The following is a 21068-nucleotide window of genomic DNA, read 5'->3' on the forward strand; positions in this document are numbered from 1 at the left end:
GGTGTATTTGATTTCCTTAGAGATTTTAGATTTTTGATCAATAAATGAAGTTTGAATAAATGAAACATGTTAATTAATAAGCTTTAGGGGCCATGCTACCTGTTTCCCCCTATTTCCAGTCTCTATGCTAAGCTAAATCAGCTTAGCTTCATATTAAGTGTACAGACTCTACGCAGAGCCTACGTCGTGGCCTACACACATACCCTATGTCACTGTGCATTTATACTTGTGTGGTGGTGTGTGTGTGTCACTCTGCAGTTACACCTCCAAAACACTAGTCAGCGGCGGGGTTTCTGTGAAGTGCTGTAAAGTTTAGTTGATTCAAAACACACATTAAACACACATTAAACATGGCTTAATAGAGACAGTTTCAAACACAAGAACACAAATCAGCTTCACTATAACTCGCAGCATTCACAGACAAACACTTGTCTTTATCTGGACACATTTTCCCCACAAATACAACATGCTAACGTTATTAGCACAAGCCTAGGGTATTTTACATTGAATAAATTAGCCTAGTGGCTGGCAAACATTTCCTCTACTCATATGAAGCCAGGGACAACAGCAACATTTAACAAAGGTAACGTTACAAAATTCGGCTCCATTCCAACTCACAAGGTTCACTGACAAAACAACTGTCTTATACTAAACACGTTTTCCAAACAAATACAACGTGCTAACGTTATTAGCCCAAGCCTATGGCATTTTACATTGTATAAATTAGCCTAGCGATGAGCGGAGATTTCCTCTGCTCATATGAAGCCAGGATAAATCACACACAAGACTTAAAATGCTATTTTTGTGGAGGCTTTTTAATTTATTGTTTCTTATTTGTGCAATTAAAGTAAATATAAGCGTTGTTTCCACTGAGGGAAATGGTTTCAGCTTACTAACATAGACAGGAGGGTTGCGTTGCCGTGACATTTCAGGGAAGGCTATGGAACTTTCAACCTACATCCTGCATCGTCTATTTCCTCAAAAATCTCTAAGAAAAAGAAGTACACATGCAGCATATTGCTAACTGTAACTAAACACCGGTTCAGTCAACGAAAAATTTTAAGTTGTTTCCATAATTAACTCATGGCATCATGGGGCTAGGAATATGTTTTGTTTTAGGTGTATTTTTATTCTGAATGTTATGATGCTTTTTGTTGGTTCCTATCGAAAAAGCAAAAAGTCCTGAACGTATTTTATGCAGGACAAACTTTCAACAAGCGTTTATATACCTGATAAAAGTCTCTAAATGTGTCACACCCTCAGTGCCACGCAGGGAAAGAGAAGTGTAGTTTTTGTCTTTGGTAGCTGAAAATAAAATGCAGATATATTTACCACCACAGTGCAGAAGAAGAAACAGACTGTAAGGGAGAGTCTCAGTCCATCATCCAGTTGTGTGTACCTCTGTTTGCCTTTTAGTTCCTGTCATTATCTCCGGCCATGTTCTCATATATCCATCCTACAGCTTGATGCAACTGTGGTGTTGGTGTTGTTGTGGTGCACTAACCACCCCATTCTCTCCTCCTCCTCCTCCTCCTCCTCCCCCTCCCTCTATACGTTCCTTTTTGTTACCCTTCCGCTTCCCCCCTTTTCCCTTCTAGATGATGGTGAATAGAACAACAGAGGTACATCTTGTCTTCTCTTCTCCTTCTCTCCTTCCTCTCCTGTCATTGCTCACTCATGGTCACCATTGCAAAGCCAAAGCCTTCTGTCTGCTAGCATGAGCGCTAAATGCTGGCATGAATGCTTTTGCTCACCTGTGTGCCTGTTTTTTAAACCCGCATCGCATTTTGACTTTTTGCTTTGTGTGCGTCCGGTGGCTTGCTGCTTTTAGGCAGAGATGAAATAAAAACCAGTAGAATTACTCTAAGTGTACCCCAGAAGCCATTTTGGGGTGAGATTACCTGAAGCCAACTTTCACATAGAAAATTCAGCATAATGTACATTTCCACAGCAGCAACAGAGTCGTGTTATACTCGCCATTTTGATGTTCTGGTTTCTGTTTTTTTAACGTAAATTCCAGTTTCATCCATTAATTCCAGCTTTTCTACTTTTCTGTTTTTCCTGAGCCATATTAAAGAGATAGTTTGACGTTTTTGAAGTGGGGTACTTCACTGTTTTACCCCAGTAGATGGTGGTCACCACGCTCCCATTTTGAAGAAGCAGACAGGAGTACTGCCACAGAAGCTGAGCAATGTACTGCTGTGGATGGGGGCAGCAACAAAATATATTTCAGTCACTTAAAAAAATCAGTAACAGGTTAAGTGTATGCTATGTTTAGAATATTTTCACTGCTTTACCTTGCCATCAGACAGCACGTTCCGACAGAGGAGGCATTAACGGCTTTAGTTCCCCATCTATGTTCTTGTCAAAGCCACCAGACTCCATTGAGAAAAACAGTAATTTTACCTTGCAGAACACAGGAGCTGCTGGTCCACCACTGCTATGTTCATTAAGTTGTGTTACCATGTGACTTTGGTGAATCTGAATGAACCCTTTTAAACACCAGAGTTGCACATAACACAAACAAACTGATAGATGCCGTGGTAGACCAGCAGCTCCTGTGTTCGGCAATGTTAAATCACTGTTTTTGTTTTCTGATCTATCCCTTTAAGCTGCTTTAATTGAAACATAAGACTTGCTGAACATTTTTCATAGCAGGAAGGCTGAGTTGCATTAATGGTAGTTTAACATCAATCAAGAAAATGTCAAAATGAAAGGACTGGAGTTAACAGATGAATGAAAACAAGAGACACACGACTCAATATGAATCAGCGCTGTGGAAATTGTACATAATACTGTTAATCTAGATGACAGATAAACATGGAGGGACTTTTGAAGTGGGAAGCAGGTGAAATAAACCTGTTCTTTGTAAAGGAACAAGGCCTGGTGTTCTCTGAATTTACCGTATGCACATAATCTTATCCAGAGAAAAAGCTGCTGCAGCAAAAAACCCTCATTTGCATTGAAATCGATTGAAAAACTGAAACAGAAAACACTTTTTGTCGATGTGTTTGTCACATTAAAAAGATGGCAGTGACCTACTTGCTGCTACTGCTGTTGTGTTCACAGACGACCTGAGGGTATATCACAATGACTATTTACTGATTCAATATAAAAAGTATTCTGTGTACATTTTCGAAAGACTTCACTTCCTGCTGCCCACTGCTGGATCTACCTATTAACTTTCTAGTCAAGCTGTGTATAATGTGTACGTACTTACAGTCTTTACACGTTATTTTAAACATAATTATCTTCATGGCCCCATGAAGATGTAGGCCTACTGCTTAGCTTGGAAGAAGTAGTTTTACATTTTAGGAAATGCTCTTATTTGCTGTCTTGTCGAGAGTTAGATGAACAGATGGACACCACTCTCATGTCTGTATGGTTCATATGAAGCTAAATACAAGTGTCAGTTAGCTTAGCTTAGCATAAAGCCTGGAAACAGAGTGGAATAGTTAGCCTGGCTCTGTCCAAAAGGTAACAGAATCCGTTTACCAGCACCTCTAAACCTTACTGATAAACACCTCTGCCTAACATACAGCGAGTGACCAAACTCCGGTGTATGAAGCGTGAAAAATTGCGCATGAGCGCCAACATCATTCAGGAAGCCTGTGGAGCCCTGATCAAGTCTACGAGCAGTTTGCTGTTGCTCTGAAAATAGGTTGGAGGTGCCAGAAGCTATGCTAGACTGAGGGCGAGCGGCTTTTCAAACAAGCGACACGTCGCTTAGCGTGTTTGCTAACATAATGGGAAACACTGAGGTTAGGAAGAGATGGTACGCGACATATCTTGTTTGTTTAATCCATATGGAAAGCATGAAACAACTTCCTGGAGGTCCCTAACTAGCTGTTTCCCCCTGTTTCCAGACTGTATGCTAGGCTAAGCTAACTAGCTGTTGGGTCCATGTCATTGGTTCGACAGCCCATTGGTTCGACATCCCATTAGTCCGACTGTCCGCGATGCTGAACGGCTCGCGGTGGGCGTATGGTGCGCCGCGACCGGCTTGAGGCGGAGCAGGCTCACCGCTTATGTGTTTGTCACTTTCTTTTTCATTTTAACCCACACCATGATCTTTTCCTGACCCTAACCAAGTGGTTTTTGTGCCTAAACCTCACCAGACCTTAACCACAGGGCATCATGATGATTTCGGACCAAATTCCTCGGGGTTGTGATTGATCACAAATTAAATTGGAAGAAACACGTTGAGTATGTAAAAGGGAAAATCTCAAAATCAATTGCAATCATGTACAAAACCAAAGACATGCTAAATCACAACAGTTTATATTTAATTTACTGTTCATTGATACTTCCTTATTTGACTTACTGTGTGGAAATATGGGGATCTACGTTTAAAACCACAATTGATAAAATTGTATTACAACAAAAACGAGCCATACGCATCATAAACAAAGCCGGTTACTATGATCATACTAATCCATTATTTTTAAATTCCCATGTTTTGAAGTTTAGAGACTTGGTTTATTATAGAACAATGCAAATCATGTTTAAAGTAAATAATAAAACACTACCAGACAGCGTGCATAAGTTCTTCATAGTGTCTCAGAGTAAATATGAGTTGAGAGATGGAAGCAAATTTATGTTACCAAAAGCTAAAAAAGAAGTTAAAGGAAGATGCATTTCTTTTAAGGGGGTTCAGCTGTGGAACAGTGCTGATCTCAAACTAAAGCAATGTACTTCCTTTGTTATGTTCAAGAAATCATTATGTGCATTTATATTTAGGAGTTATGGCTGTAATTGAAAAACAAAAAAGGGAAAAGAGTCATGTATGTGCATGAGTACGTATGTATGTGTGTATATATGTATGTATTTTTTTGTTTGTTTGTTTGTTTTTCTTTTCCCACTTGACATCAAGAATTGTGTAGCTCAAGATGCATAGCAGGCGGGCATTAATAAGCTTCGCTTCTGCCTGAGCCTTTTTCAGTCAATTTTGTATTGTTCTTTTCTTTTGCTGCTTTGAAGTATATATATGACTGAAATAAACTAAACTAACTAAACTAACTAACTAACTAAACTTCGGAACGATGAGTTTAATATGGTCGGAACAAAGGGATGTCGAACCAATGGGCTGTCGAACCAATGGGCAGTTCCCCTAGCTGTTTCCCCCTGTTTCCAGACTTAATGCCAGGCTAAGCTAACTAGCTGTTTCCCCCTGTTTCTAGACTTTATGCTAGGCTAAGCTAACTAGCTGTTTCCCCGTTTCTAGACTTTATGCTAGGCTAAGCTAACTAGCTGTTCCCCTCTGTTTCTAGACTTTATGCTAGGCTAAGCTAAGTAGCTGTTCCCCTCTGTTTCTAGACTTTATGCTAGGCTAAGCTAACTAGCTGTTTCCCCCTGTTTCTAGACTTTATGCTAGGCTAAGCTAACTAGCTGTTTCCCCGTTTCTAGACTTTATGCTAGGCTAAGCTAACTAGCTGTTCCCCTCTGTTTCTAGACTTTATACTAGGCTAAGCTAAGTAGCTGTTCCCCTCTGTTTCTAGACTTTATGCTAGGCTAAGCTAACTAGCTGTTTCCCCCTGTTTCTAGACTTTATGCTAGACTAAGCTAACCGGCTGCTGGCTTTAGCTTCTTATTTACCGTACATGACAGTGGTGTCAAATTTTTTATATAACTCTTTGCAATGAAGCGAATGAGTGTATTAGCCACAGTGTGAACTGTTCTTTTAATATTTCAGTGAAAGAACTAACATTTTGTAAAAGTGGGTTTTGAACGATCAAAAAATGATTTCCTGTTTGTGGTTTGGCCAGAAAACGACTGGCATGTGTTGCTCCTGAGTGCCATGTCATCTAACCGTCACCCACTAAGTTTTTGTCCTCATTTACTGTAGATGGTTCAGTACATGTCTTTGGCAGTTGTATTAATAATTGTTACAGAAAATACGAGTACAGGTTTCCTCCACGACGTCCCTTTTTTTCCACCCACAGTAGCACCTTTCTTTGATATGATCCTGCTGCAGTTACAACATTTGTGACATCTATCAGCTAGATAAAGTGCTTTTGTTCCTCACATTGCTTGAGAGATTGCCTGTGATGCACACAGTCATGACGTTTGAACTTACTTCAGTGTTGTATATGCTGTACATGTCTAACCTAAATGAACGCTGGCTGTACATGTGACCATCTGAGGCTCTCATTCAGCTGTCATAGAGATAGTAGTGTCGTCAGCTGAGCTTTAGCATGCCAATAGATTTTATTTAATTGCATTTATTTAACAAACATGAGTCTGACATTGTGCTGACTCTCCTTTGAGATAATTACTGTCACTGTGCCCAGAGAGCAGTTTAATCAGCATTAAATAGAGCAGCTCCTTGATTTTACTTTTGATGACATGATCAATAACATGTTGATGGGTCCTGTTTGGTGTTTTGAAAAACAATAGAACAAGAAGTTTAACTAATTTTCATAAGTTTAGACTGAACTGTCAAAAATTATCTGAGTAAATGAGGTTTTTTGGATACAAAATTTTTCAGAAGCTTTGTGCTAAATTTGTTTTTATATTGATCCAGGCTGGTTACTGTGATCTCTCAAAGGCCCTGTTTATATCTGGTATGAGTATCTACTTCCACCTACACAGGGGACATTTCCATGTGGACACATTGTGTGCACGCTGCTGAAAGATTGGTCTGAGTGATCGGATCTTAAGACACATTCAGAACGCATTGAGTGCATTCACATGTGTAGTAAGGGCTGACCACTTATGATCCCATCACCCAGGAAGCATTTTAATACCAGGTGTAAACAGGGCCAGTGTTACATAACGTTGCATAAACATTACTTTTGTTAACGCCTTTGAACAGTTTCTTAAAAGCAGACTTTAGTTCGTCCCATTAAAGGTCCAGTGTGATGATTTAGGGGGATATATCGGCAGAAATGGAACATATTATGATTAGTATGTTTTCTTTAGTGTATGATCACCTGAAAATAAGAATCATTGTGTTTTATTTACCTTAGAATGAGCCGTTCATATCTACATAGGGACCAGGTCCTCGTCTACAGAGTCCACCATGTTGCACCGCCATGTTTCTACAGCAGCCCAGAATGGACAAACCACACACTGGCTCTAGATAGTGCCAGAAAAACACAGATTTTTTATGTGTAACTGCTTTATTGACTGTTTTTACTGGTTTAAATGAAGTGACCATTGTGGGTAATTCATCTCTCAGTAAAACCGCCTGAACAATGAACACTGAAGGAGTTTTAACCAGGAGATGTTTCAGCTTTTTGCAGTTTGCATTCCTCACCACTAGATGTCACTACATCCCTCTAAATCCTACACACTGCTCCTTTAAATCTAGATTGCCCTTAACCAATGCAGATGCATGCTCACCTGCATGTCTTGCCTCTGTATTTCCTGTCAGATGAACATCAGAGAAGAGTCTGTTTTTTTATGGAATTGAAACTTAAACTTAAATGGACATTTAATTTAAAATTAACCGTTGCATGGTTTTCATTTGACAGGAGCTTAATGTGCTCACGTTTGCTTGTATTTATAATTCCCTGAACTCCTGACTTCAACAACGTCACTGTTACTGTTACACAAGAAAGATAAGAATATATATTTTATCATAAAAAGAAAAATCCAGCATTTAAAGCATGTTTGACCTCCGCTCAGCCCTCGTCTGCTTCTGGCTAACCTGCTGTTTATTACCCCATCATGCTTTGCTCGTGGCTCGCTGAGAGAAACGTGTATCTTTGTTTCCTCCATCTTCTAACTGATCCCGTCTCTCTGTGTGTCTCTCGTCCTCCCAGAGCGGTTTCACTCCCCTGCATATTGCGGCTCACTACGGCAACATCAACGTAGCAACACTCCTGCTGAACAGAGGGGCGGCTGTGGACTTCAAGGCAAGGGTGGGTACTTTGCTTCAAAGATGACACACACACACTCGCACAGACCATTTGAAGTGAGTGCTGCAGACACATATGAGAGGGCGGGACGTTGTGTGTGTGTGTGTGTGCAGGAATCCACTACTGACGCATGTAATCCTACAGCTGTGCTCGTCAGTCTGCAGGAGGCCACATATACATGTTGTCTGTGTGTTATATGATCCAACACACTGCAGGAATGGATGCTGGGTTCACGGAGACTGGGTGTGTCTCAAATATTCAATGTTCGTCAATACTAAATTCTAATGAGATTTACCTTTGAAGGCATTTGTTGTTGTATTTTGTTGTCGATTCACTAAGCAGGTTTACCCCAACACTAAAAACTGCTTTAGTTAAAGTAGAGGTCAAGGGATTTATCGTTTGCCTGATAATTGGTGCTGATAGGACATTTTACAAACTATAGCTATTGAGAGAACTTGCCTCCAATAGTGGCTGGTGACTGTGTAGCTTTCACCAGTGACACGTGAACGTAACTCACATCAGAGCAAAAGAGAGGAGAGTTGTGTTAAATGGAGCAACGAGGAGTTGATAAGCGGGGACAACTCTTGGAACAGCTGATCAAAGCACTCTAGTGCTATTAGCAGTAGAGTGAAAGTTCATGAATCTGGGACGCAAATTTGCGAATCCTAGGACAGTGACAAAGAGACCCGCCCTACGCTCCCTATGATTGGCTAGCGCTTGTTTCCTTTGTTGGTTGCACTGGTTAAATTTAGGCCAGTGGTTCCCAACTGGTGGGTCACGGGCTGGGGCGCCGAAAAGGGGGGGAAAAGGAGAAGGATTCTAGGGGCCCATGATTAAGAGGGGCCCAGAGAGGCCCTGTTTACGTAAAATGGTTGCAGCTGCAGTGCAGACGGCGGGTAAGGAGGCGGAGACGGCAATATGCCTCAAAAATCAGGTAGCCAAAAACGGAAAGAAAGGAAGCTAAGAGAAGAGAAAGAAGCAAAGGGTCGACAGTATGTCACCCAGTATTTCAAAAAGCAAGGTGGGTTTGTTAGTGGTTCATGCGGTGGAAAGTTATGGAACATTAACTTTGTCCCTGGTCTATAAGCAGCTTATAGACCAGGGACAAAGTTAATATTCAGAAGAAGGTGATCATTTTAGTTTGGGATGAGCAAGCAAACAACTTTTTTTTTTTTTTTTTGCTGAGCGAAAACTAACTATTAACTTAAAAATTATGGCAAAAAGGTAGTTTCTTGCAACCCTAGAATTAAGATAAAAATATTCACAAATGAAAAAACACTTCTGGTTGCTGGTAAGTAGTGTTTAACTTTTGATTTAACACTAAAAATTAAAACCCTTGGCGCGCACTGCAGCGCAAGCAGACAGATGCGCGACTCAGAGCAGCATGTGTCACTGACACCAGACTCAGAGCGCAGCAGACCGGTGGAAAATGTCACCATCAGCATATTATTTTACATCAATAAAATCTTATTTTATCATTATTTTGAGTCACACTGTTGAAAGAATTTAGTTGTCTGTGTTCAAGCAGGATAATAGGTCTCCATTCATTGCACGTCGGGCTTTCTATTTCCTTTTCGGGGATGGTGTTGCGTTCAAGGTCCCCCCAAAAAACGGGAGAAATATTCAATTTTTTTTTTCACAATTGAATCCCGTGCCATCAAACAAGGCTTCGAAGCTTCAAATTTTTGGGTCAGCCCTATAACGTACACTCTCCAGAGCCAGGTCCAGGATCCTCTTCAAGTTTGTCAGGGAGGAATGTGGAAGTGGAGGAAGAGATTGTTCTTTTTTCACAAATGTGGGAATGATAGTCAAAAATACCATCAAAATGCATAGTTTTATGTAAAATAGCATAAAAAATTTTCGGCGGTCTCCCGGCCAGCTGTGTATAGGACCCAGTAAAAATTCTTTTCATGGGGCCCAAAATCCCTGGCAGCACCCCTGGTCACGGGTTCATTCTGAATAGATGGCAAGTGACTCGCAAATGTATAAACTCTGTAAAAAAACACACTTTATTTTGAAGTGCAGAGAATTTCCAGCACAGAGCTTTTATTTTGAAGTGCTGTTTCCTGCTGTAGAGTGAGTGACTAACAGACAGCTGCATGACAGAGACAGCAAACCCGGCTGTTTTAGGAAGTTACTGAACTTTTTTAGAAGAAATAAACTCTTGGACGTCCACTAGCTCACGTACAAAGGCTGTGTCATTGTGTCAGCGGCTGCAGATTCGATTCCAACCCAAGGGTCTTTTGCTGCATGTCACCCCCCTTTTTCCTATGAAATAAAAGCAAAATGCCCCAGAAAGTATCTAACAAAATGGCTGAGTGTCTGAGACAGGGCTGGGAAGCAGGAAAGGTCATTTCATTTGTTCAAGTAGACTGTAAAGGAATGAAACTAGAATAACCACCAACCAGTTATTGCACATAACTGTGCAGATGATATGTTCTGGTGACATTACTTCAAAGACATGAAAGTCATTCAGATGATTTAATGATGAAATAGCTATCAGACCATGTTAAATGCTCCGTTCTCCACAGTGCACAGTGTCCCATTAAAACCTCCTCTTGTTTAGCCTCATAGAGGGACCCAGGGAAAACCAAGAAAGCAAGAAAACGATTAAAGCATGTAACTGTACAGCTGCAGCTGTTGGAGTGGTTATTTTCCCCTAGAGGGGGATATTTATCCATTTTCCTCCTACACTGTCAAATAAAGCCTTTTTCCTCTAGCTGCAAATTACAGACAAGTCAGATGTATTAAATGCTGCAGGCACAGACAGGCTGTCTGAATGTGTTGGACAGCTTCAGTGTCAGTGGAAATGTATTCACAGATTGTGTAATTGTAGCTATTTGTATGCACAGTTTCATTACCTGATAATATGTGCACTGAGTTAGGATGTGCTGTGTTTTGTCCCCCTTTTCTTTAAATAACTACAACTTAAACTGGGTTTATGAGGGTCTGAGTCGTCTTTTCTTTGTGGCTGAATGATGAAATGGTGCTTTTCTTTCTCCGCAGAATGACATCACACCGCTGCACGTAGCATCCAAACGTGGGAACAGCAACATGGTGCGACTGCTGCTGGAGAGAGGAGCCAAGATAGATGCACGGACCAAGGTTAGCACGCAGATCAGAGCGCAGCCCTGGCATTTGCAACAGACCGGCTCTGTTTTCACAAGAAGACACAATGCCCCACACGCACCCCACTGAAATGTTAACATAAAGAGTGAGAAATAAAACCAAACAGAGTGACTAGAATGCAGAAATACAAAGCAGAATACTTTCACCTAGCAAGAACAGCTCATTCTGTGTTGTTCAATGAGCGTAGCTGCGAGGCTGTCTGAACTCAAGTCTGATTCAAATGCATCTAGGAGGTGGCAGTAGCTCAGTCCATAGGGACCTGGGTTGGGAACTGGAGGGTCACCGGTCCAAGTCCACATCCACGTAGCTGGAGAGGTGCCAGTTTACTAGCATGTGTGTGTATTTCGGGCCTGTGTGTATATGACAACAGAGTGAGAAAAATGGATTTGAGGATAAATAAAGTACTAGTCCATACCCATTGGTAGCTTTGCCACCTTCTACCTATGCCAGTCCTCAATGCATATACATATATCACATAGATTGACCACATCAGTGAGTAGAAAAACGTGGGACAGACAGAATGACTGACTGACAGTTTCTGTGATTATGTACAGCATACCATACCATGACTTAGTCACACCAAAAGTTTAGTTTGGGGCAGTTAGTGGCTGTTTTGGTAAGGAACCGGAACCAGGGCGAGTGAGACAGGATCTGGAATTCGCCTTTCTGTCAAAATAAAAGCACCAAGCTAATAAAAATGCGGTGAAACTTTTTAATTTAAAGAATATAATTTACAAGAAAAGCCCCAAGCCATGAAGTTAATCGATGTTCTTACACCCCTCATCACCCCAAATTGATGATGCGGCAGAATTTAAAGTTGTTTTTTTTTTGTGAACACTTTTACTTTGGTGAATTTGGTGAATTCCGCATCCGCTCTCTAGACCGGAACCAGAATCCAGACAAAATTCAGAGTGAATAGAAACAAGGCTCTTCGCCTTACGTGAAGAGCCTGGTGACGCGAGGCTACCAAAAATTTGAAAAACAACAACGTTGGTCCACAGGGGGAGCCACAGCGATCGGTCACATTTTAGCCATTTTTAAGCATTTTTCTGTTGTTATAGCGCCACCCTGTTGCCAATTAGAGTTAAATTTCTCCAGTCACCTTGAGGCGTTATGTTCTACATATCTACCAAGTTTAGTAAAAATCCATATGGCGGTTAGGCCTAGATAAGAAATGAGCTCTCTAGCGCCCCCATTTTGTTTGATGGGGTCAATAATGGAGGGGTCCCCTCAGATTATGTGTGGTCATATGCCTACAAAGTTGCGTGGTGATGGGTGAAACCCTTGAGATGTTATACACCTTTATGTGATGAGCCACGCCCTCCGCAATATTCATTGCCTTATAGAAGCTCAGTTTTAGTAAGTTTTCCAACTTTTGCCAAGAGGGAACTTTAGATATTGGTCCCTAGATTATGTTCACCCAGTTTCATGCAGATCGCTCAAACTTCCTAGGAAGAGATCCATTTGAAGTGTTCTTAAAATCTCTTCTTAAAAAGAGTTCTTAAAATCTATATAACTGGAAGTTATGGGTTCTTGAGGCAAATTTGTTCCTCATGAGGAGAGGCATCTCTGTGCAAAGTTTCATGTCTCTACGACATACGGGGCATGAGATATGCCCATTCAAAGTTTGCAATTTCAATCGGTTGCTATAGCGCCCCCCTTTGGCCAATTGATGCAATATTGCTTCATTCGCATCCTCCCATGACCCTCTACCACTGTGCCAAATTTCACATGGATTGACCAAGTCAGTGAGGAGAAAAATGTGGAACAGACGCACAGACAGAGTTTTCATTATTACTGTATATAGTCAGATATCTTCTTCTTCTTATTCAGTCGCAGTAGAAGGCAGTGTGATCAGTAACCTACAGTAACAGAGAATGACAAAAGTTGGGGATTCACAAGCACTCGGATGTTCGGCTAGCTGACCTTATATACCGGACACTTAAAAGAGTCGTTCAAAAAGATTTGTTCGTTCATTTTTGCCCATCACTACGCAGAAATTTGCAACACAGAACACCCACTCAAACGACACACACTGTAATCCCTACAGTCCCTGACATTTGCACCTGTTGTGTGACTTGTCCAGCGTCCAATTCTGATTCCTCTGTCTCTACCTCTTGTCTGCTCCGTCATCTGTCACTGCGATGTCCGTGTTGTTGCCCAGGCTAACATTAGCGCAGCTAGCTGAAGCAGCACTGTTGCTAGCTACACCTGAACCCTGGGTGGTGACTGTCTTTAAGAGTAAATCTGCTATTATTGCTAATTTTTCACCCTCAACCAGCTGAGCTTTCTTCGGTCCGATTCACGATCCATTTCCTTTTAGCCTTGCAATGCTGTTAAATTTCATACCTGCTCAGTTTCTGCCATCACTTATCTTTTCCAATCGCTACTTTACATCGAGGGGATCATGGTGGAAAATTGAGCTTCATGCATGCAGTAAGTTTTTGAGTTAAAAATCGTTAAAGAAGAAATCATTACAATGTTTTTTTGAATGCATTGATGATGGATGGGGGGATGATTCTGAGTGGCCCGTAGTCGTACAGGCCTTCTGGTATTTGCGTATTTTCCAGATGGCCAATCTGTCACTGTAAACATGCACACAGAAACCAACATTTTTTAATTGATGTAAATATTATTGTGCTGTACTTTTGTAAAGTTGGGTCACAAAAGACAGATTGAATAAAGAATATTCCCGACTATAAATTTAAAACCTCCAATCTGCTTCATGTGTGCATCTGAGCAAAAGAACTCTCCAAAACACCAGCTTTTCTGTTTAAAGCTGAAGCCTGGTCCATTTATCTTCTGATACAGGCACATACAGTACCCTATAATATATCATCATCTCTAAGGTGTCAAACGCGGCTCCTTTTGTCCACCACTTTTTAGGTCAGGAATTTTCTCCACCTGTAGACGGACATTCAATCTTTCAAATGAAATTATCAATATCACTAAAATCACCCCACAGCTGTACTAACCTGGGATTCATTGCACTGCTGAGGGACAGTGCACGTGATGGTTTGAGGTTCACTGTACCTGCTCTGTTTGTTCCCAGGACGGTCTGACTCCTCTGCACTGTGGAGCGAGGAGCGGACATGAGCAGGTGGTGGAGATGCTGCTGGACAGAGGAGCTCCAATACTGTCAAAGACAAAGGTACACCTCCAACCTTTATTCTCTTTATATTCTCGCACTTCTTCTCACTGCCGTATCTGCTCTAACAAACAAACAGTGAACATGAGTCCATTGTTCTGCTCATGTCTGCCATCACAGCTTCTATTAACTTCCTTCTTCCCTCCAGAACGGTTTGTCTCCGCTCCACATGGCGACGCAGGGCGACCATCTCAACTGCGTCCAGCTGCTTCTGCACCACGAGGTGCCTGTGGACGACGTGACCAACGACTACCTGACGGCGTTGCACGTGGCCGCACACTGTGGGCACTACAAGGTGGCGAAGGTGATCGTGGACAAGAAGGCCAACCCCAACGCCAAGGCACTGGTGAGGATAAAAGCATGGAGGAGAAACAGCTGGTCCTCTGTAGCTGCAGAAATAGACTCAGCAATCTGTTATAATGTGTGGAAAGAAAGAGGAGGGAGGTTAAAATCAAACACTTACTTAGTCTGATCGAGAGACGCAGAAAGTTTAAGGAAAAAGAGAGAACGGAATAAGGTGGCGTAAGGATAGACACGTACAGTGAGGTAACAGCTGCTGATGAAGTCTCACCCTCATTTAACTGCTTTTTGCTCACATGCTTTATGTCAAAACTTTTGCTGGATATTTGATTCTTTATGGAGACTTAACAGTCTGATTTTTATAGTCTAAGTATTTCTTATTGTCCGTTTTGTCTCACTTTGCGAGGTGGAAAAAAAAATCACACAGTGTGGCGTGAGAAGAGCCTCATTCACAGTATTTCCTGTTTTATTAAACAGATTGTATTTCTTTCTCATTATGAATTAGGCTGAATTTGGTCTGGAACTTCCTAAGCCCCGTTTCCACCAAACACTTTCAGTATGGTACTTTTAGAACCAACAGTAACCCTTCAGACATGGTACCTAGACCCTAGCGTTTCCACCGCAGACAGTACCCTTAAATGTGGGCGGGGTTGTTGTCACTCACTGCTCCGTCCAGCACTCACTGTATTTCCTTATTGCCGGTGGTACACAGATGGAAGCCTGCACCTTGTTTATCGTCCACAGAACGAGGCTGCACACCAACATTTTCAGAACAGAATAGAACAGGCTGCAGTGAGAGTCTCTCCATGGGATATTTAAGAATAGCAGCTTTGTGCATTTAGTCCTTCTCAGGCAAGCTCAGGGGTTTAGTGTTGCCGGAGCCCACAGGAACAACGCTTTGCCACACTGTTTTTTTTTTTTCTCCAAGTGAGAATTAGAATATATGCAACTCCCATAATCAAGTTGAAATTAATATATATTTTTAAACACTTGAAGATCCACTCATTACTAAAAGTGTATGTCATATAAAGACGTAAGTGATGGTCAAAGTTGTCACAGTGAAATTTAAGGTGTGCTGATGGATTCATGTCGTCACCTCATGCATTGAGTAACCTTTAAGCGATATCACATGAGAGGGAGTGATGTTGTACTGTATATCGTCACGACTGTGATTTGGTCAAAGGCACGAGGCCGCAGACAGTTTGCGTGTGATATTGCTTTTATACAACAGTTCAACAACAGCTTAAACAGCAATGCTGAGTAAGGAAATGTTAACAAAAGATGGTGAAATAAATTATTTAAGTATGTTATGTAGCTCCGCAAAAAAAAAACAGTTCCCTCAGTCTGTTGCCAGGCAACGCAGCACACACGCCAGGAACTCACAAGCTAGCCTACTTTGTATTTACATTGATCTGCAACTGAGTAACTTCGTCCAGTTTGACTGATGAAGCGTTGGCAAACCTGGATGCTGGCACGGCCGGATTCAGCTTCCACTCTCCCTCATCCTCATCAGTACCTCATCAGGTGATCATTGATAATTCCTGACCGTGTTCGCTTAATTTTTGCTCCTCTCCAGTTTGTCAAGGTCAGCTGATGTTACACAAACACACCTGGAGGTCTGCACAGAGGAGTCCTGGCTTTCCTTTTCCTCGTCCTCTCCTGACGACCACTCATAATTTAATTCAAATGTAATTTTGGGGAAAATATTCATCTTCTTGGTGTAACGCTATAGTGTCATTTTGCGTCAATGTAGCGAGTGTGACAATTGGTTAATTAACCGTTGTATTTATATTTATATCGCGGAGTAATTTTACTGTTACAAGTCCCAGTGATGTTATACTCTATATCAGCACTCACGGAATGCCTTTCGTCCAATCAAATTACTCGGTCGGAACTAACTGTTGTATAATACAAGTTAACGTTCCACCTTAAAAGTTGCAGGCAGTCGGTCCAGTGAATTAAAGGCAAAAGGCAGCAAAACATCCTTTATTTTTAAAGTTACAGTTTACTAATAAAACTCTCCACAGTATGAACAGTGGTTACATGTGCCTCAAAACCAGACACAACTCAGCCCTGAGCAGAGTGACCGTCCTCTACTGACCAATCAGACTGCAGTGTTCACAGCTCCACCTTTTAGCACCAGATCTGTGTGCTAGGTACCCCAACAGAGGGGGGACCAAACATGGGGACGGTACAGAACGGTTCTGTTGGTACCATCCACAACTTTTCACAGTGGAAACGGATAAAAAGCGTACTGAACTGAACCGAACTGAACCGTACTGCTTGGTAGAAACAGGGCTTCAGTTCATGTTTGATTTCCCAAGGGGTGCTGTCAACGGCCGTACATGGATAGACCTACAACCAATCAGAGCAAGGAAAGCTGACACAGCACCGAGCAACAGACAAATGTAAACAGACTACAGTGTGCAGAGATGAGCGGTGTTGCCTTTTGCCATCAGAATTTGAAAACAGAAAGTTCCACATCAGCTGCAGCCATCTCTCTTCACTAAGCTAGGGTTATGTTGTCATTTACCAGACATGAGGGCGCACAAGCCAAAAATGACTTCATCACTCTTGTTGCGTTAGGCGCAAAGCTCCACAAGTTGTAAGTCATCGTTTTAAACGCATGGATGTATGAAAGTTGCTCAGTGGTGCACGACGCCAGAAAAGCTTCCAGGTATATAATTACCCAGATCCCTTGCATCGCTGGGCCCACAGAGCAGGCACACTAGAGACTGCCGCCTGCCGAGCAGCTACTTCCGGTTTAGCGTTCTGCTAACTTAAATGGAGATAATAGACTTTTAAAATGTTATCAGACCAAGTAGATCAAATCTAGATAATTTCGTGGGAGGTGTGAGGCTCAAAAAAAAAAGTATCACCTACTTGGTACCATGTCTGAAGGGTTACTTTTGGTTCCAAAGGTGCCATACTGAAAGTGTTTGTTGGAAACAGGGCTTATGAGGACAGAGTACAGAAGAGTATTCGATCTCTCTGTGTGTGTCCTCACGTTGTGCTCATGTAGCTTTGGAGAAATGTTTCCAGGTCCGACCTTGTAAGATTGACTTTAACAGAAAAGTTTAAAGGGACTTTACAGAGGAGAGTAATTGAAAAGTATTTATATTTTCTCCAGAGTTGAAGTGTAGAATAGATGAATTTGAGCTGAAGCTGCAGCGTTGTAAAGAGTTGGGTCCGTCGTGTGGAGGTGTTGCAGTCAGGTCCTGATGATTTAACCTCCCAACCCACCAAATATGTCTTCCTTCCTTTCAAGTCTTTCATCTCCTCTCTTCCTCCTCTCTTTCCTTTCTCCTTCACCTCCCTCGTTATTTCTACACCGTGTTTGTTGACGACAAAAAGAGAGAAAGTAGGGATTTTAATGGAGAGGAGAGGACACAGGAAGGAAATGAATGAAGGAAGCAGACAAGGAGACTTAACTTTAAACCTGGGCCAGTGTCTTGGTGTAAGACAACCATCTCTGTTCTGTAATGGGAGAAGTCTGGGTGTGGTTAGAGCAGTGGGACTTTATAGCCAGAGAGAATGAGAAGGGGAAAAAAAGGACACGGAGAGGAAAATGAAGTCATAGGATCAAGCCAGAAACCTCAAAGTGGAGCGAGTCAGAGACGCAGGGAGGGAGGGGGCAGAGTGGACGTGTTGGCGAGAGAAGAGTGAGTTGTAAAGAAAAGTATCTATTTCAGTACAGCATACTTTTTTCTTTACAGCTCAGAGTCGAGTCAATTATTTCCACACATGCTTGTCTGGTTTGCATGCAGCGGGTGAGAGGAGAAAAAGTGAAAGAAAGAAAGAGGGGAAAGTAAAGAAGGTCTCGCTCTGCACTGTGTTTTCCATTCGCTGCTCCAGACTTATCTTCTGCCAGCTCAGCACAGACCTGCAGAGACACACAGAGAAGTTTGGGGACTATTTTTACTCCTGAAAATGTTTTTGTTTTGATTGTTTGTGTTTGTTAGAATGGTTTCACTCCCCTGCACATCGCCTGCAAGAAAAACAGAGTCAAGGTGATGGAGCTGCTTCTGAAGCATGGAGCGTCGATACAGGCGGTCACTGAGGTAGGTGTAGAGAGTGTGTGTGTGTGTGTGTGTGTGTGTGTGTGATCAGGTTTTACAACAATAAAAGTATAAAGAAAATATTGAAAATAAAAGCAGAGTTTTATAATAATTCACCCGCAGTGAGAAAAGTCACCGAGTACACTCAGTAACTGTACTTACATGCTGTTTCAACATACTTGTACTTCAGCTATTCTTGCACACACTGCACGTGTTTTTCATCCGCAATGGGTTCCTTAAAGTTTTATTTTCTTCATAAAGAATCTGACATTCCTGTGAGATGATTTAAATTCTTTAAATAGACCGGACGTGTCTTGAATGAGATAACGTTTTTCAAGCACAGCAATCTCATGTTCTGTCCTCTGTTAAAACAGCAGCGGGCAACTTGCAGCTCTGGAGTCACATGCGGCTCTTTAGACCCTCTCCAGTGGCTCCCTGTGGCGGTTATTTTTTTAACATTCAGATTTTCATTTGTCAGTGTTGTAGGCCTAAAGTGCTTACTGCATTCTACAGTTGTAAAAATGTGTAGCCTGTATATTGAATTAAAAATGTTCTAAGGTTTTATCAACTAAAATGTGCATCATACATCTACTGTGGTTCGCCTGGAGTCCCTCTAGGACAGGCTAGCTATAGTCTCTATATACAGACTCTACATTCAGTGAATGTAGAGTCTGTAGGCAAACCCCGGAGATCTTGCCTCCGGAAGAAGAGCAGAAGAGCCCTGGTTTCTGGTGCTAGGCTGTTTGTAGTCTGCATGATATTGATCAATCACGTTTGAGCCGGCTGCAGTTGTTGCCAGGTTAAACGGTCCGTGCCGTGAACTAACGAGGCGGAACATAATTGGCGTCACTGCAAACTCTGAATCCATCGCAATGGTTCAGCATTTTTACTTATATATGAACGGAAGTTGGAAATGGAAATTCGCCTCCTCAAACCGGAATGCCAAAAAATCGGGGGTCTGCCCCCAGAGGCTGTATCGCCGGAAGTCAGACGCTGAATACAGCCCATGGGTTCCGAGAATGGGCTAGCTATGGAAACTAGAGATGTACCGATACCACTTTTTCCTTCCCGATACTGATTCCGATCCCTGAACCTTATGTATCTGCCGATACCGAGTACCAATCCGATACCAGCACGTAAAATAAAAATGGATGGGATATGAATTGTTGTATGTCTCAACTCCTAAAACTCTATGTAAAATATTAAGAAATTAATACATAATAGTAGAATGAATGCTATAAAACTTTTTTTTGTCATTATTATTATCCAGTGTTGACACAGACCAAGACACAGGTTAAAGTGCAGCCACACAATTTGGTAAAAAAGACATTTTAAAGGCTACAGTCGAATGCTTTTTAAACTCCGCTCCGTTTCCATTTCGTTTGCCTGTAGCGTGAGTATGCGTAATGACGTGAGGCATTACATGGTATCGGATTGGTCATAGGCTGTACTCACCGATACCCGATACCGCATTTTAGCCAGTATTGGAGGCATTTCCAATACTGGTATTGGTATCGGTACAACGCTAATGGAAACCAAATCCAAAAATGGAAAAGTTTCGTTTTAAGATTAATTTACTTTCACCACCAATGCTGTAAAGTTGAAGTACCAAATAATTACAAAAATCCCACTGCAGAGTCGCCACCTTGTAGTAAATCATATTAATGACTGGTCAGTTAGACTTATTGGTAATATTGATGGGCTAATTTAGACTTAATACGCTTTAATCAAATATGTTTTGCGGTTCCAGACAGATTTTTTTTTCTTCTTTTTTTGGCCAGTAATGCTCCTTGTAATAATAAAGGTTGCCGACCCCTGCTTTAAAAGAATGCTCAACCTGCTCATCATGTGTTGCCTTGAGTGTTTCTCACATACCTCCACGGTGAACAAAGAATCCAAAAAAAGGCAAACGGTCTTCATTAATTGAAGTCATGGGGGTCTGTGTTTAACAACAGCAAAACTATGTCAAGACATCTGTTTGCGAACTTTCACACAACTCTTGCAGTTCAATCCAAGTCTCATTTATTTGGTTGTTTGTAGTATATAATGATAATATGGTCATATGAAGTTAAAATCAGCTACACCAGCTTTAATTGTGAAATATCTGCTTCTGTGTTAATAAATTGTCAATAATAGTATTATTCAGAATGCAGGACTTTTAGTCACGACTGAGTATTGTCACACTGTGCTATTGATTCTCACACTAGGGCTGCCCCCTCGACTGAGAATTTTCCTAGTCGACCAATAGTCGTCATTTAAGTCCATTAGTCGACTAGTCGCCCGCATGTTTCTGATATGAATGTAATGATTAAATGATATATTTTGGTGGTTTGAGTTGAAGGTGTGAGAAAGAATAGTATCAGTAACATTGTTAACACTGTGCTACATTACAGAGAAATACAAAACCGTACTAATGAACCTTCATTAATATAGGCCTATATTTTATCTACAAGTGCACGTCACACACTGAGCGAGCCGCCTGTTAATGACGCTGTGGGCTAATGGGCATGTAGCTACTTCCATGTTTCAGATGATACGTCATGTTTGTAGTCGACCAATGAAGATGAGTTT

The 21068-nt window shown here is 41.6% G+C and overlaps 1 protein-coding gene across 48 annotated transcripts in view; it reads left to right on the plus strand.

Moving 5' to 3' along the window:
• The window catches only part of LOC117246674 (ankyrin-3-like), a 235944-nt gene that overhangs the window by 117617 nt on the left and 97259 nt on the right, over positions 1 to 21068 (plus strand). For 38 of the 48 annotated variants that reach the window (XM_078163045.1, XM_078163061.1, XM_078163054.1 and 35 more), the window contains exons 7-12: positions 1599 to 1622; positions 7767 to 7865; positions 10869 to 10967; positions 14044 to 14142; positions 14288 to 14485; positions 18402 to 18500. In XM_078163045.1, the coding sequence (XP_078019171.1) occupies positions 1599 to 1622; positions 7767 to 7865; positions 10869 to 10967; positions 14044 to 14142; positions 14288 to 14485; positions 18402 to 18500 (618 nt within the window). The remainder of the gene's footprint in view (positions 1 to 1598; positions 1623 to 7766; positions 7866 to 10868; positions 10968 to 14043; positions 14143 to 14287; positions 14486 to 18401; positions 18501 to 21068) is intronic. The other 10 variants (XM_078163060.1, XM_078163081.1, XM_078163083.1 and 7 more) reach the window with 1 other exon arrangement.

This window comes from Epinephelus lanceolatus, chromosome 21, assembly GCF_041903045.1.
Source record: "Epinephelus lanceolatus isolate andai-2023 chromosome 21, ASM4190304v1, whole genome shotgun sequence".
In the NCBI taxonomy this organism is placed as follows: Eukaryota; Metazoa; Chordata; class Actinopteri; order Perciformes; family Serranidae; genus Epinephelus; species Epinephelus lanceolatus.